The 15,690-nt window shown below is 40.5% G+C and overlaps 1 protein-coding gene across 5 annotated transcripts in view; it reads left to right on the plus strand.

The window, feature by feature from the left end:
• MAPK10 (mitogen-activated protein kinase 10) overlaps positions 1 to 15,690 on the plus strand; it is a 948,252-nt gene that overhangs the window by 677,282 nt on the left and 255,280 nt on the right. For all 5 annotated transcript variants that reach the window (XM_085636553.1, XM_085636554.1, XM_085636551.1 and 2 more), the window contains one exon: positions 11,998 to 12,136. In XM_085636553.1, coding sequence (XP_085492679.1) covers positions 11,998 to 12,136 — 139 coding nt within the window. The remainder of the gene's footprint in view (positions 1 to 11,997; positions 12,137 to 15,690) is intronic.

Genomic DNA, 15,690 nt, shown 5'->3' on the forward strand with positions numbered 1-15,690 from the left:
GGCGTTTCTGATTATTAGAGGCAGTGGTACAATGCAGGTGTGTAGAGGATGTTATCCTCAGTAGATCTAAAGTCAATGGTGCTTATAGAGACAAGGTGTAGGTCTTGATTGTCTTTTTTTGCACTTCTTGGTTTTATTTTTGGGGTTATCTTAGCTCTTTCTGTTACCTGGTTGCTAGACATGATTAATTTTTCAAACAGAGGCATATGTTTTTTAAGTGTAATTGTTGCAGTCACATTTTGAACCCTTTGTGGAGCAGGGCAGCAGCATTTTAGGACTCAATTCAGAGGAGACAGAGAGGCTGGCAAATTAGAGGTTAGCGCAATATCAGTGGAGAAGAACTCAGACTTGAAGGTTTCTTCTGAAATCTGCTTCAAAAAGGCTGCTTTAGTCTTTCTGAAGCAGTGGGACCTAGCACCATGCAGTTTACATTCTTTTCTAAGTGTACTTCTAGAAGGAGAGGTCGGTGTTATGGATGAATCGGAGTATTCTGGTATTCAAGCGATGATGAGGAATAGAACCGTTTACAACACAAGTCGTTACAATGATGCGTTGTTACATCGCATGGCATTACAGCGCAAGTTGTTACAATGAGTTGCGGTAGGGGAGCACTGGAGTTTGGAATAGTATAATTTACTATTCCAACTCCAGTGTGTGTAACATTAGGGAAGGTGTTGGATTGAAAATCCAACAAATGCAACACCTTCCGCCCCCTACCGCAAGCCGTTGTAATGACTTGCGTTGTAATTGCATGCAATGTAACAACGTATTGTTGTAATGACTTGCCTTGTAAATGCATGCGTTGTAAACAATGCATTGTAAAGTTTGTTTACCGATGATAAAATATGATCTATAATCTCACATGCCAAGCAGCCATCTATGGATTTAAGGCTGTCCATTTCAGATTACTATGAAAAGGACTTTGGTTTAGAACTGAATGCTTGACATTAAGTTCTGTATGATAACAACGCAGGTCTTGAGCCCATTAAGGTGATTAGCAGATGCAACATTTAGTTATAGTTGTATTTTACAAGGAAATAGATAGTTCTTGACCCAGTAATCAGCAAATAGGTTTCCAAAAGGCTCCATATAGATTAAATATGATGCTATCATTTCCGTTGTCGATAAAGTTAAAGTTGAAAAGAGGGAGCTTGGCTCGACTCAGCTATTACTATAACAAAGCGGTTGGATCAAGCTGTCACCTCACATTACCACCTGAATTTGTTGAGGAATATCCATGCATTTCTTTTAGGCACACGTAGGTCCTCTGTAAGAAAGTGTACCTTTTTTTCTCGGTCCCCCTTTTTCTGACAGGGTGTATTGGTATAGTTGGCTCTGGGCACTGGGAGCTTGCTATGACTCTTGCACATGGTAGCAAATGTTTAATTTCAGTTGTCTTCCATGAGTCTTTGTTAGAACCATAATACAATGTCATAGAAATGCATGAGTGGCATAAAGGTCACATGTCACGCATGGACTGCAGTGGGGCCTTCCACTTCCCACATGTGCCTTTGATAGCAAAACTTGGGAACTGCAGATACAGACCTCAACTGATGTTGCCAATCCATGGCAAAGTAAACAATTTGACCTTATTTAAAGTATTACCTAATTAGCCGATTAGTAGTTCCTTGGAGCCTATAAGGTCTGGGTGCATTAGCTTGTCTATGTGATAAACAAGTTTAACAGTGCTCTATGCTGCACAAGGCTAAGTCACTATTTTATCATGCCAATTTTTAAGATTAAAAGCCACTTTGTTTATGCTGAATTGGAGTAAGACTGCAAATGTAATTCATTGGTCAGCAAAGGTTTTGGTAGCTATGGCCTAAAGCTGATTTGTACAAAAATTGGGTATCTCTACCTCAAGCTCATGAAAGTGATCCTCAGCTTCCCTTCCCAACAGTGACAGTAATGGTGTTGTCCACCTCTGTGGAAGGGGTTAAGTGACTAGCAGGAAACAACAGAGGTTATTTTGGAGTCGATGGCCTGCTGGCAGAGCAAGGCTAACATCCATCAATTGTTATCTAGACATGTCAACTTGAAGCAAAGATGACTTAGAACACCACAGAGTGACCCTGATGGTTACACTAAATAGAGGACTGGTGTGAGTGTGCCTTGGAAGCTAGCCTTCCCATTAGCCAGGACAGCCCCTACCCTGCAGGACATAACCTGGGATCAGAACCAGTCTGAGTGGGTTGCTTTTTGGGACTGAGAAGAGGGTTCTTATTTTAAAAGTGCTGCCTCTGGAAGGGCTGTGAGAAATCCACACAGAAGCTCCTGGAGTTCTGTCATTTTAGAAGATTCTCAAAATAAAGCTTTTTTGGATTGCAATTAAGTTATAGTAAGTGCTGCAAAAGGGTGTTGAACCAAAGTGCAGGAAGCAACTTAGGATAATCGTATTACTAATAATTCATCATTAGCCATTGTCCACTTTAAGAAATGTTCTAGGCTTGTAGCAGAAAGTAAGAGGAAGAAACAGCAGCCTCTGTCAGACTGTGGAGGAGACTAAGGCCTGACCTGCTTTCCCTTTGTAATTAAACTTTTAAGTGCATCTCAAAGGTCAGATCAGGTCTCCTGTGGTCTCAGGAACATAAAGGACGAGAAGGATATCTTTACAGAAAAAGCAACAGACCAGTGCTGTCACACTGGCTGAAAAGCAAAAAGAACAAGGAGGATATATTTACAGAAATACAAGCAGACCAGCAAAAAATGTGACCTGTGCTGTGGCTCTAGCTGAAGAAAGTGCCTGAGCCTGGCTCTGGTTGCTATCTCTTCCCTGCTATCAGGAAGCTGTTCCCTTTAGTCTGGGGACTTAAGGAGTGAAAATAAGATATTTTGCAACCATGGTAGTTTGGGAGCATTTTAATGTACCAGCTGATATGGTAGCTGACCCAGCCCCTGCCAACACTTCTTATGGGGGGGCAGGGAGCAAAACACAGTTAGCAGATAACCGTTTTGTTTTTGATACAAGAGTGCAATCCAGTGGCCAATTCTGGTAATTCAAATATTCTAGATTTGACCTTTATTCCTACATTGTCCCTCTGGGCATTTTTTACATTTTCTTTGAAAAAATTAGGTCTTCTGATCCCCTGTTCGATGTTTGTTCTCTGCGTTTTATTCTACTTCTTTAATATTTTTAGCTTTTGACAAAATTTGCTTGATTTGTTTGCATTGATTGATTTCTTGACTTAACTGTTGCTTAGGTTCTGCATAAATACTTTATATATACTTCCCTTTATATGCTTAACTTGAGGATGTGTTGCTAGATCATATTGTGGAATCAATGTTACAGTTCAACATTATTTACCTCATTATTGTGATATGCAACTGTATGGGGTATTAATTTCCTTCACAGAACAGTATAATTCTACTTATTAAGAAGTGGGCTGTCAGTAGAGGAGTGTGCCACTCTGGATGAGTTGTGAGTTTGTAGTGGGTGAGGTAGGAAGACTCTACTAATTTTCTTATGTATTTCCTTGTTTGGTAAGGGTGCCCAATGATGGGAAAAGTTGCGTCTGCTAAGTAGCTGGCAATAACTAGAGCTGTTAGATGCTTTTTGAGCTTTCAGATCATTGTAACCTGACATGTGGTTCTGCTGTCTGAGTCCATAGCCTATGAACTAGCTTTGTTGTCTGAAAATTATATTATGTAAGCCAAGTGTGTTTTTCTGTAATACGTAAATGATACCTGGGTGATGGCTAACATCCCAGCAACATCCTAGCAACCACCTTGACAGTGGCTCCAAAATAGATACATAAAATAATACACCCATGTCTTGTGTGATGTCATCAACATCCCCTAGCTTATAAGCAATACCAGTTTCCATTAGGTGGCTTATACCCATTCAACCCATTTGAAGTATAGCTTGAAATTGACAGCATGCAAGTGATATTGGCTAAAATGACAGTTTGAGTGGTGGTGGTGTCATACATGTGTTAGTAGTTTTCCATTTTTATACTCACCCTTTACATCCTGGTACTTGAAGTTGTGTCTTTTGCATTTCAAATACATAACTGCAAGTGTTAGAATGCAAAGAAAGGAGCACTTCTTTTTCAATTCCACTGTTATGTCAGATGATACATTTTTTATCAATTGCGGTAAAATTGCTGGTATCTGCAGTGTGCATTTAAGGTTAACGGATATTTTAGAAAATATATGGCTGTTGTTTCTAGGTTATTGGCACTTTGAATGTCTTTGCAGTTTGATTTAATGATCTTGTCTTAGGCAATTTTTGTAATCAGCACATAAAGAGTATATGGAAACATTTGCTCTTTTATCGCTAATGCGCATGAGGACTCATAATGTCTAAAATGTTTGCACTTTGACACTTTATAGCTATTTGCACCATGTCATACAATGTCTATAGTTTTTATTGTATACCACTAGGAACCCGACTATCATATGTTATTTGATTTATGAATTTTTAACAACTATGATAAACGAAGTGCAATCATGGTTTCAATGTTCTAGTGTGGCATGTAACCATAGAAACAACCTTCTTTCTATGTGTGTACAGTTGTATATTAATTTGTGGATAAGGGATTTGTTTTTATTCATGATTTTATTGTTTTTAATTGCAATGATTTTTGATAATCAAGCAATAAAGAATTACATTACATTTTTCAATATACTGCAGGAGGCTTGGGACTATTTGGAACTGAAAGAGAGCACAGCTTAAGCTCAAATGTGAAGACGTTGAGAGCAAAAACAAAGGCAAACAAAATTGACAAAGCATAAAAAACCAAAAGGGGCTCGAAGAAGAGTCATTAGACGGAGCTCACAGACTTGAAACTAAGGGCAAATGAGAGACTTTAGTGACAGAAATTACACAAAGTGGGTGTAAATGGCGAGGTTTTAGGAGATCAGAGTGTCAGAAATGATGAAGAGACTGTCATAAGTAGCATAACGTGTAATAATGAGTTTTGGGGAGAACTGAAAGAAGTAGATGCAATGCATTGAAAGGAGATATTTTAAGGGATCAGCAGGATAAATAACATCAAAATATGTGGTGGGCAACAAAGTCTGATTTGGACAGGTTTAGAACATTTCCTTTTCTGCATGGCCATCTCAGATTAATTGTCTTTTTATGGGCCCTATTTTTTGCTGGTAGTAGGACTGCGAACATTGTGACACTGTTATTCAGTGCCACAGTGTGTGCGCTTTGACCCTAAAATGGTGTTGCAAAATTGATTTCACCCAATTGACCTCTGATACCACAGTGGATGGTGCAGAAAATGCACCACTGTCAAAGGAATTAAATGTCGTATATGGCCTACTGTGTGTGCATTAGGGGTGAGTGTAACTGGCTCGCTTGTATAATTACTCATAATGAACACAGAATTACTCGTCATTGTGTGAGAAGCATAAGCCAGCATTTAGCGCTATTTTCTCAGTGTAAAATGTATCTTTGTGTCCAAAATTGGCCCAAGGGTGCATTCTACACTAAGAAAATAGCACTAAAGGCTACAGGACATGGACATTAGTACCCAGTGTCCAGTCTCTATCTCTTAGGGGCTCATTATGATGGTGGGCGGACATCAGTCTGCCCGCCATCATAACTGTGATGGGACCGCCCGCCAGACATGCGGCGGTCCCACCAGTGCAATTAGGATGCGCCTGCCATACTGGCAGGCGCATCCTGGCCTTTTAACATTGCGGAGGGTGCTGCTGGCTGCAGCACCATCCGCAATGTCAAAAGAGCATGCACAGCATTTCCCTGCACCACGTAGCAGGCACCCATGCGGTGCCTGCCCCTTGGTGCATGGAACTGCAGGGGGTACCATGGGTACCCCCCAGTGCACCCCCCCCCACTGACGGGGCCCGCAACGAGCCCCCAAAGCCAGTCTCTGCCTGTCTTTTTGTGGCAGGATATCTGCTGCAAAAAGATAGACGGAAGGGCATATCATTATCATTACAGCGGTGCTTGCACGGCACCGACGCAATGTTGCCCTGGTTCCGGGTTCTGCAAGGCGGGTGGATAAGGACCGCCTTGCGGACCCATAGCCGACTGACTTTCCGCCTGCCACGGAACCATTGTGATTTCCACCGCCATCCTAATTTGGCGGTGGGTAAATCTCATTTTGATGGCGTGGGGATCGCCACCAGCGGCCCAGCGGTGCCGATCCTCCCGCCATCAGAATGAGCCCCTTAATTTGTTGTTCCTGTGCTCCTGGGGTAGGATATTTGCCCCAAATTACTCTAAATTACTCCAGCTGGAGTAATCACGGAATAGTGATAATTTTGCACCGCAAGTGTAAAGTGTAATTACTGAAATTACTCCGATTACTCAGGCATAATAAATATTTCTCCATGATATAATGAGTATATATTACCCACATGACAAAAATATATGTCTAACAGGGACATCACTGGGCCCTTGCAGGGCTATAGTCCAAAGACACTGCAGTAGCACATGACAAGGAAACATGCCTTCCCAATGTAGGAAATACTATTTTTCTATATTAATAAGTCATGCTAAAGGGAATGTTGTATGGCCTAAAGGTATAGTGCCTAATATATGAAAAAGTGGTGCACTCTACGGCTAAACTGCGTGCCCTCTTAGTGACTGAAGGCAAAAAAGCTATTTCAGTGTGGATGTCACCTCCTTTTTTCCACAGTACAGGCCTATGTGTGTTAAAACCAGTTACGCCACTCATCAAACCTCCAAAGTTGGGATACACATCCTTGGCTGGGAGACATAATGATCTAACTCAAAAAGCAGTGGCCTGTCTCTGAGCCAATAAGGAAGGGTACTACCTGTTGACCACTCAGGAGGAATTAGCAATTTGGGGTGGAAAATACTGTTGGCAGAAGTGCTAGGTCTGTATAGCCCTAGCACTTCCGCAAGTAAATTGTAGAAGCAAGGGAGGGCTTCTCAGACCCTCCTAGACAGTTCAGCTTCAGTCACAGTGGAGGGGAAAATCAGTTCGGACCTTGTCTTGCAAGAATAGGGCAGTGGCAATAAGCTCAAGACAGGCTTCCCTGGTCACAGAAGGGTTCTGCCATATTTAAACAGGTCCCCCTGTGTAATTTTACTGCAAGACAAGGAGGAATTGTGGCAAATGTAGGTGGGAGACTGCAAGAAAATTGTTAGTATTGGGCTTAAGATTTTCTCCAATCACTGGCTAGTGCACAGGATAAATCTGGCACCTCCATCACCACCTCAGAAGAACATTCCTGTATCTGTGAAGAGTGCACCTGAAAGAGAAGACTCTCCTGAATAAGACTCTTGAATCCTACTGGAAGAATAGGACTCACTCAAAGACTGCTAACTCCTGCAGGCACTCACGGACTGGGACTACTCTTTAAGGGTCAAGTAGTTGGCTTGTCTTTGCCCGCTTCAATGAAACAAACAGTAGAAGGGCTTCTGATTCCAAGAGGGCCCAGCTGACCAGAGAGCACTGCTCCCTGCAGCAGAGATGCCTGGGGAGAGACCTGGTGCCTACAAGCCTGCTGTGGAATAGCTTGGGGATACAGGACTGACCACAAGGAACGTTCTCAGTAGGTTTCCATCTCTTAAGTACTGGAACAAGGTGCAGAGGCTTGACTAGACAGACAGAACACTAAGCGGTTAAGAGATCTAGGTTCATCCTGCTCAGAGCATTTTGCTATGCTGAAAACCGGTTTGGTGGTACCTCACAGTAATGGAATCAGTCCACATGGGGCCCTGCCCAGGTACAACTTCCATCTTTGCCCTGCTGAATGATTTAGACTTCCAAGAAAGTGACTAAGTCTAAATGTAAAACTTTCAACCAGGCTGAGGCAGCAATTCTGTCCGACTGATGAAGCACCATCAGCGGCCGCTGGATATAGCTTTGTCATGCTGGAAGCTTTTGGCACCCAAACCAGCAGCTTCAGCAGGAGTTAGATGATGACGTTTTGAATTTTGAGGGACACTTGATGTGCAAAGTCTTGGATCTTGCCCCACTTGAAGATTTTGGCTTCCATATCAGAGACCAAGTCCAAATGTAAAAGCTTCAACTAGGACAACCCACTTGGTGTTCATGACCTCTGTTACATTGCGGTCAGGCTCTAATTGTACCTAGGACCCAGTGAACCACTCACTTGTTTTCAAAGGTGCTGAAGTTTATCTAGGTTATAGTTGCTAGGGGGGGTGTAAAGATTCTCTCAAAACAGTGTTTTGCCCTACTAAGTTTGTGTTTACTAACATGGTCAGAGTCACTCCCCCCCCAAATTCAAAAACAAATTTCTGACAACCTGCATCACAAAATGCTTGATAGGGTGTAAATGAGCTTCTAGAGGGGAAAAGACAAGCTATTATTTTGCATAAGGTTAGATCAAAGGGGTAAGGAAGGGTATTTATTGGGTGATAGGTTCCTCCCTGTGGGGTGGGAATTTAAGGAATACTTTAACAATGAAATGGGGTAACAGAGACAATTGAAGAAAGATGCGATAAAGTTATTCGTGGCAACAGAGTGCAAAAGTGAAAGAAGGACAGAAAAGGGGAGATTAATCCACCTCTAGTTTATGACTTGCAATGTTAATGGCTTTTTGGAAAAAATAGAAGATTGGTGGTAACGGGTTTCATCAAAAGACAAGATCAAAATCGCAATGCTGTGATTTTATGGAATATATACTTTATAAGAGACAATTGCATATTTTTTGGCAAGACCCGCCAGAGACAGCTAGTTTCATAAGAATTCCAACCAGGGTCAAGTGGATTATTGATATTAAGATGATGGGTTGCCTATCTTTCATAGAAAAAATATGAACCGACTGTGAGGATGGACACTAGGGAACGTAAAGTGGACAGGCCAGTTAAACGTGAACACCAGGCATTCATTCATTAAAGAAATTTCTGTAAATTTGTGGACGTTGATTGTAGATGATTCGGTGAGGCATTTAATAGTTGGAGGGGACGTCAGTGGAGTGATCGTAGGAGGCGATAGGTGAAGAAGGAGAAATACAGACATAGAGGCCATTTAGGCAGAACAAATTCATTGAAGATCTAGGTATACTGGACACAAATTGTACAGTCAGCAAGATAAGCAACTGGACTTCCAATCCTTTTTAGCACCAAACAATTCCATTTCAAGATGAGAACATTGTTTTATTTCCTTGATATGAAAAACTAATTAGAGGGTCAAGGGCCTAACTAATGGTATGTCGATCACTCCTCCCTTGTTTTGATGGCAGGGAAAAGAACAGTAAATCTAGGTTGATGTTAATTCCCACAGTTGTCCTCAAAACCAGAGGTAACACGCTTGAGGTAATGGCAGGAAGGTGTTTCCTAATTACCAAGGATTTGATCAATTGCATCTGAATCAATCAGGATTCATGAAGGAGAGTTCACCAGGCTGAATATCCAGCTTTACAATAACACCCTGAGACATGTTTTCCACATCCCAGGACCCCTTCCAATCCTACCGCTGGATGCCGAGAAGGCCGCTGATTCGATGGAGTGGGGGCCTCATATGCAAGGCATTGAAGATGAAAAATATGTGACCCGAGTTAAGGCGTTGGTGGAAGTTTCTGTATAATAACCCAAAAGCATCATCAGTAGAATTTAATGATGGGACAGTAAATCTCTTCATAATAATATGGAAGTGAGACAGAGACATCCACTATTACCATTACTGTGTGTGTTAGAGCCCATAGCAACCCGTCTATGAGGAGTCCTTGTTCTGAAGTGATGTATCCTGGAAGGCAGAGAAGAATATACAATTGATAGGACACAGTAAGGAAGCACAATGGTCTGTTCTGGTGGCATTAGATGTATTAGACGAGTATAGGGAAAATGCAGGGCTGAAGATAAATGGGGGGGGGGGGGAAATAAAGTAGTCCACCCAGTGTAGGGAAGAGACTTAGGGCCTGATTTAGATCTTGGTAGGCAAGTTACTCCACCACAACAGTGACAGATATCCCGTCCACCGAAATATAAATCCCATTATATCCTATGGGATATATGTTTCGGAGGATGGGATATCCTTCACCGTTGTGATGGAGTAACATGTCCACCAAGATCTAAATCAGGCCCATAGATAGTCCATTGCAGTTCCTGTTACATCTAAAAAGAGAAGAATTCAAATACTATGGATTATGGTGTCCAAAAGCAATACACTTTCCCACAGTCTAAGCCGGATGGTGGAGTTAGTAAAATTTGTTGAAGGTTTAAGGCTGAAAGTGTCTGCCTCTTTTTCTGCCTGTTCCTACATATTGTGCATAATATGTAAAATAAGAGCTGGAATTCCCGAGACTGCAGGGGATATTGAAAGGACTTCTTCGGAATAACAGGGTGCCTATAATCACCCTAGAAGCCCTTGTCTTATGTAACTGTTTGATTGAGCTCCCAGAAGTAGAAAGCTATCAGGCAGTGGTAAATGACTGCCTCTTTTGCCATGGGCATGATACTGTTCACACACGGTGCTATCTCATGGAGGGTATTAACACATGCCTGTGTGAATTATGTGGATATAGAAAATGGAGCATACCTAATCCCAGAAAAATTGCGAATAGGAGGAAAACCACAGCACTGATAGAATGGAAGAGTAAGGTAACTGTGGGTATGCCATTCTGGGGTACGATGTCAGACATGAAGGGATTATTGGCATCCCAGAGCTCAAGGATGCCATGCTTGAGGGTGCTATGATAACATTTGAAAAGTTAAGAGACATATATGAACTGAGAATTAGAGAATTTCATGATTTCCATCAGAGATTTTTGATATATCTAGTGATTAATGAATTTGCTGGAGAAATCTGTGCACAGTCTAGTCACAGGTTTAAACAATCAAAAAACACATAAAGTGTTAATTTGTCTATTGCAAATTGTATTGTAATACGTAGGTCACATATTAGTATTTTACACCTCAGTGTGTTGCTGTTTTTGTTTCAGAGATCCTTGTGGTATATGTGGTCACAAGTTATAATCCTGGTAATATAGCTCAGTGCGCTACGAACTGGTATTGAGGTGCTGCATGAAATCTGCAAAGCATAAGTGAAGAAACATACAGTTTTTTTCTAAATATTTCATTTTTCTAAAGATGCTAAAAAAGCCCCCTTTCGGTAGCATTAAAGACATATTGGAAAGTGCTATATAAATGACTACTAGTGTAATTACTGATATAGACAGATATATCTGACCTTCTTACAGTGCATGCATATCTCTTACATGAAGAGATTGGAAAACTCAAAAACCTGCCTCTAATTCATAGTTTACCTCAAGCACTTTTGAAGTGATATGTTAAATGTCTTTGATTTCTCTATAGCATGGGCATCAAGGTGTTAAAGCTCCAGCTAGCCCCTCAACCAGGATGAGACTCGAACAAAAAGAGTACAGAGTGAGGCATTTGGGTTGGGCTTAGCTGGAATTGAAAGTGAGAGATTACCCTTACCTCCTGCAGGTTGCTGCTTGAACATAAAACAGTGTGGATGTCACTGACTCTGTCTCGGTGTCAGCACATTGCCTTGGGGAAATAATTACATTTCACAGAGGCTGGTGTGGATCCTGATTCCTGCTCAATGACAGCTGCCGGATCCGTGATCAGGATTGGTGCCCCTAATTACCAGTGCTGATTCTGAATGCAAATCATCTCTGAGGTTTTACTCAAATGCCCTTTCAGATTGTAACAGAATTTGCTTTTGCCTCTTAGCAAAACTGGCCTTTCAAATTCACGAAAATAACTTGTAGCCAGCACAACCTTCAATGTCACTCATTCATTATTCTTTTCTCGCTACCTCTGAGCCCCGGCCACAGAAGAGTAACACAGGAAGTCTTCACAGATGCCTACCAGCAGAGAAAATTTAAGTTAGGCAAAACTTGCTTGTAGTGACTACCTTGAATCACGAATAAGACTGAGAGCTCATGGAGCTACAAACCACTTATAAATGTAGCTGAATTAGTTTGGGAAGATTTGGTAATCCCTTGACTAGTAAATGCCAAATGATGATGAAGTAATACCAAGATAAACCTGAAGTTATACATATTTCTTTAATGATAGAATGAGTATAAGGTAACTTTGCCAACTTTTTTTGTTATTAGTTACCTGGTGATGGAGTTAATGGATGCCAACTTGTGTCAGGTGATTCAGATGGAGCTGGACCATGAAAGAATGTCTTATTTATTGTACCAAATGCTGTGTGGCATCAAGCACCTTCATTCAGCTGGAATCATTCATCGGGTGAGTGGCATAAATATGCTTCTATTTTTGTTTGAACTTTAAGAAAAGATTATCTTAAAAAGGTCTGAATTAAGGGTGCAGAAAATTGCATGTTTATAACATTTTGCAAAAATGTTACGAAAATACCCAAAAGTATGCATGTAACTTGAAATGTTTTAAACTAGTGTTTCATGTGACTTTTTATGGTACGGCATACAGTGTGGTAAAGAACAGTCATGCGATATACTGACTGGAGACTTGTGTGAGCATAAAATGTCTCCTGGAGGAAATTTTGCAAAAATGCTTCATTTCAAATTTTGCTTATTTCGCATAACGTTTGAGAATTTTGCCTTACAAATTAAAGTGCAGCCCAGGCTTACTCTAAATATCCTTATCCTACTACCAAGATCAATTTGATTTTTTGGTTTAGACTAGACCTACTGGTAAGTCATAGCTCTAGACATCTTATTCATATATATGGTCAAAGTAAAATCTACTTTACATTGTATGGACATTGCGGATCACCATAAGCAGAGAGAGAGCAAACTGAAGGACAAGTACCTTTATAATGTCATGGACAAATGATTTTTTACATTAATGGAAGAACACTTTTCAATTCAGATATGTTGGTTTATTTGTGGAATTTGTGCTGTGGCAATAAACACAAGAATAGGCGTTTTTATGATTTGTTGTAAAGAGATATCTCAAGCTATCACTATCAAAGTATTTTTGCTGGTTTAAAACTGACTTGTAGGACTGAACTGAGACATCTTACTAGCAAAGATTTTCTTTTTCAGCTAGTTACTGAACTATCCGTGAAAGAAAGTTAATAAGAAAGGAATCCAGACAGTGTATCATGTAATACGTGGCATTTGGTATTCTTGTGACTGCATTTCTTACAGTTTGTTGTCATTGATTATTGTCTGTAAAAGAAAGCTGATAAGAAAGGAATTTGGGTACTGTGACATCTGAACTGAAAAGAAACAAGTTACTGAAGCAAATTAGTACAGCTATTTTAATGTTAGTGTCCCAACTAAACAGAAAAAAATGATATGATATTAAAATTTTAAATTCCGGTCAATTTTTAGAAATATTATATTTGTGCCAATATTATAGAACAATGTAAAATCCACTGTAGGTGATATGGATATTCTAATAATCATTGCCAAATAAAGCTTAAGGTTCCATTTTGAGTACTTCATGCAGGTACAAATTTCTACAGTGACTTAGACTGTCCATAACATGTACTCGCAACAGATATATCAAAATTCACTTTGTGCAAGATGACTGATAAATAGATCGCTCATCACTGCAGCTATTTCCTAAATGGTGTTCACTGACTCAATCCACACCATGAGGCAAAGAGAGTAATTATCATCAAATGTCTTACAGAAGTCAGTAGCAAATTGATGCACCCTTCTTCAGCCCTTAACTTCATGATATATGGCAATATTAGAGTCCAAAAATACAGGCTACTCACTCGTGCTTGTCTTCCTTCTCATAAAGACTGTCCCACCCAGCGATTTGCCAACACCACCCCTCCTCGGAATGTGCTAGGACATTCAGACCTCATTAAAACATAAGGGCCCCAAAGTCATAAAAACCACCATCTATAAATTCTGATCTGGGTCCACATATTCATGGTAACTATCCCAAACTTTATAGTGCATGCTTCAGTGGGCCCTAATTAGGTGGGCCACAAAAACTTGTGGCCCTAATTAGGTGGGCCACAAAAACTTGTTCCAAGCCACTCCACCACTGAACTACTCCCATCTGGGGTTGATCCAGCCCTCTGGCATCGCCTGAGCTCTCGAGGTTCTTGAATGTCATGTGGGAGTTGCTTGTTCACTTTTGGTTCTATATTTTGACTTTGCCTTTGGGTACTTGTGGATTTTGTCTCCTAGTTATATCTGCACAACTAAAAGGCACAGTTGCAAAGAAAAACATGACTGGGATTGGAAACTTTTTTTTTTACAAAAATTATACTGATTCCATAAAAAAATATCTTTACACTTACATTAATTGTGCCTGAATATGTTCCCAGTCCAATCTTGTAGGATCGTCAAACATACTCATTTTAATATTTATTTAAAGATCACTTTGGCCTCTTCTGCTTCCTCATTTACACTCCACGTTTCTAGGGCTAGCTCCAAGTGTCACCAAACTGCAGAGCTAAGCACAATCTGGTGCCATTATCAAGCTACTTACTCTTCTATCATGAGCGTATTTCATCTAAGGGACCCGTCACATGACCTCTTAGAGTTCTCAATTTTTGTGTTTTATTCAGTGACGCCCCTGATTAAACTAATTTCCAAATTACATCCCACTCATCCTGTGTCCATTCCAGTAGGTCCTTGTGCTATTCAAGAAGTGAGGGACCATGTTTACCTTCCAATTCATCGGAACCTTGTTTGTTAGAATGCCAAAACAGAAAATGTGGCTTCATACCCCACTTTTCCCTGAAGGATATCAATTCCAAAAGGAGGACCTCTGCAAACATTTCACTTCTTGCACCTTGATTTGCTGCACAAGCGTTTAGACATATTCGAAGAAAGTCATTTTACACACCCATACCATGAGCAATAAATCAGTCACCTCTAAGGTGCATCTTGGGCTTTCACCTAGGCAAGAGTCATTCCTCTTGAGCATCAGCATTTGGATGAGGCACACTCAAAATAGATATTAAAATTACACATTTCTTAAGTCCCTACTTAAGTAATAACAAATGTGCCCTAGACAATCCTATAACTACTGATTTCTCCTTTAGATCAAGTTAGCTGACCAGGAGTTTTATATTTCCTTTGAAGAGTTTGATACTGATCTGCTGCCTCCGTGTGTCTCCAGTAGAGTGGATACCACTATGGATATCTGTTCTGTCTCATGGACACAGTTCTATGTGTCAGTACCAGATATCACAATTGGCCCTAGACATAAATATTTCCCCACATATATCCCAAATGGTGCCCAACTTCAACCTTTAATCCTCAATGATGTCACCCATCCTTGAAATAACCTTATTGATCCTGCATTTCCCACTTAAGTAAATTACCATGTTTTTGAAGTCTGCTCCAACACACAAAGAACATTTTTGGTCAAAGGTTGGTGCACATGCTGCTTCCAACTGCACCTTTCCCATTTGTTTGACTGGCCATTATTTTCTCCTTCTCTCTGGGTATGCCCTGATTGTCTGTCTCCGTGTTTGATACCTATAATTGAACACTTTGGAGTCTCACCTTTAATCAGCCGGTTTACAACAGTGCCAGACTTATTGCCTTCCCTTTGCCACCTTGCTTTATAAATGGTACATGTGAATGCAGCTATTCTATTTATTGTATCAAATATCTGTGCTAAAACTGTCATATAGGTTTAACCAAAAGGAAGGTTAAGCAACAATTTACTAATCATAAACAAACTTAACAATAGTCAATGAAAATTATTGATAAGTAGACAATCTATAAAAGAAAGATATCATGGTCACCAAATCCACTTTAAATGCTAACGTTCTTGTACAAAGAAGCATGCTTGATAGAAAACAAACACTATGTAGCCCAAGGCCATAAATGAAGACCTACATT

Source organism: Triturus cristatus, chromosome 2_1 (genome assembly GCF_964204655.1).
Source record: "Triturus cristatus chromosome 2_1, aTriCri1.1, whole genome shotgun sequence".
Classification (NCBI taxonomy): Eukaryota; Metazoa; Chordata; class Amphibia; order Caudata; family Salamandridae; genus Triturus; species Triturus cristatus.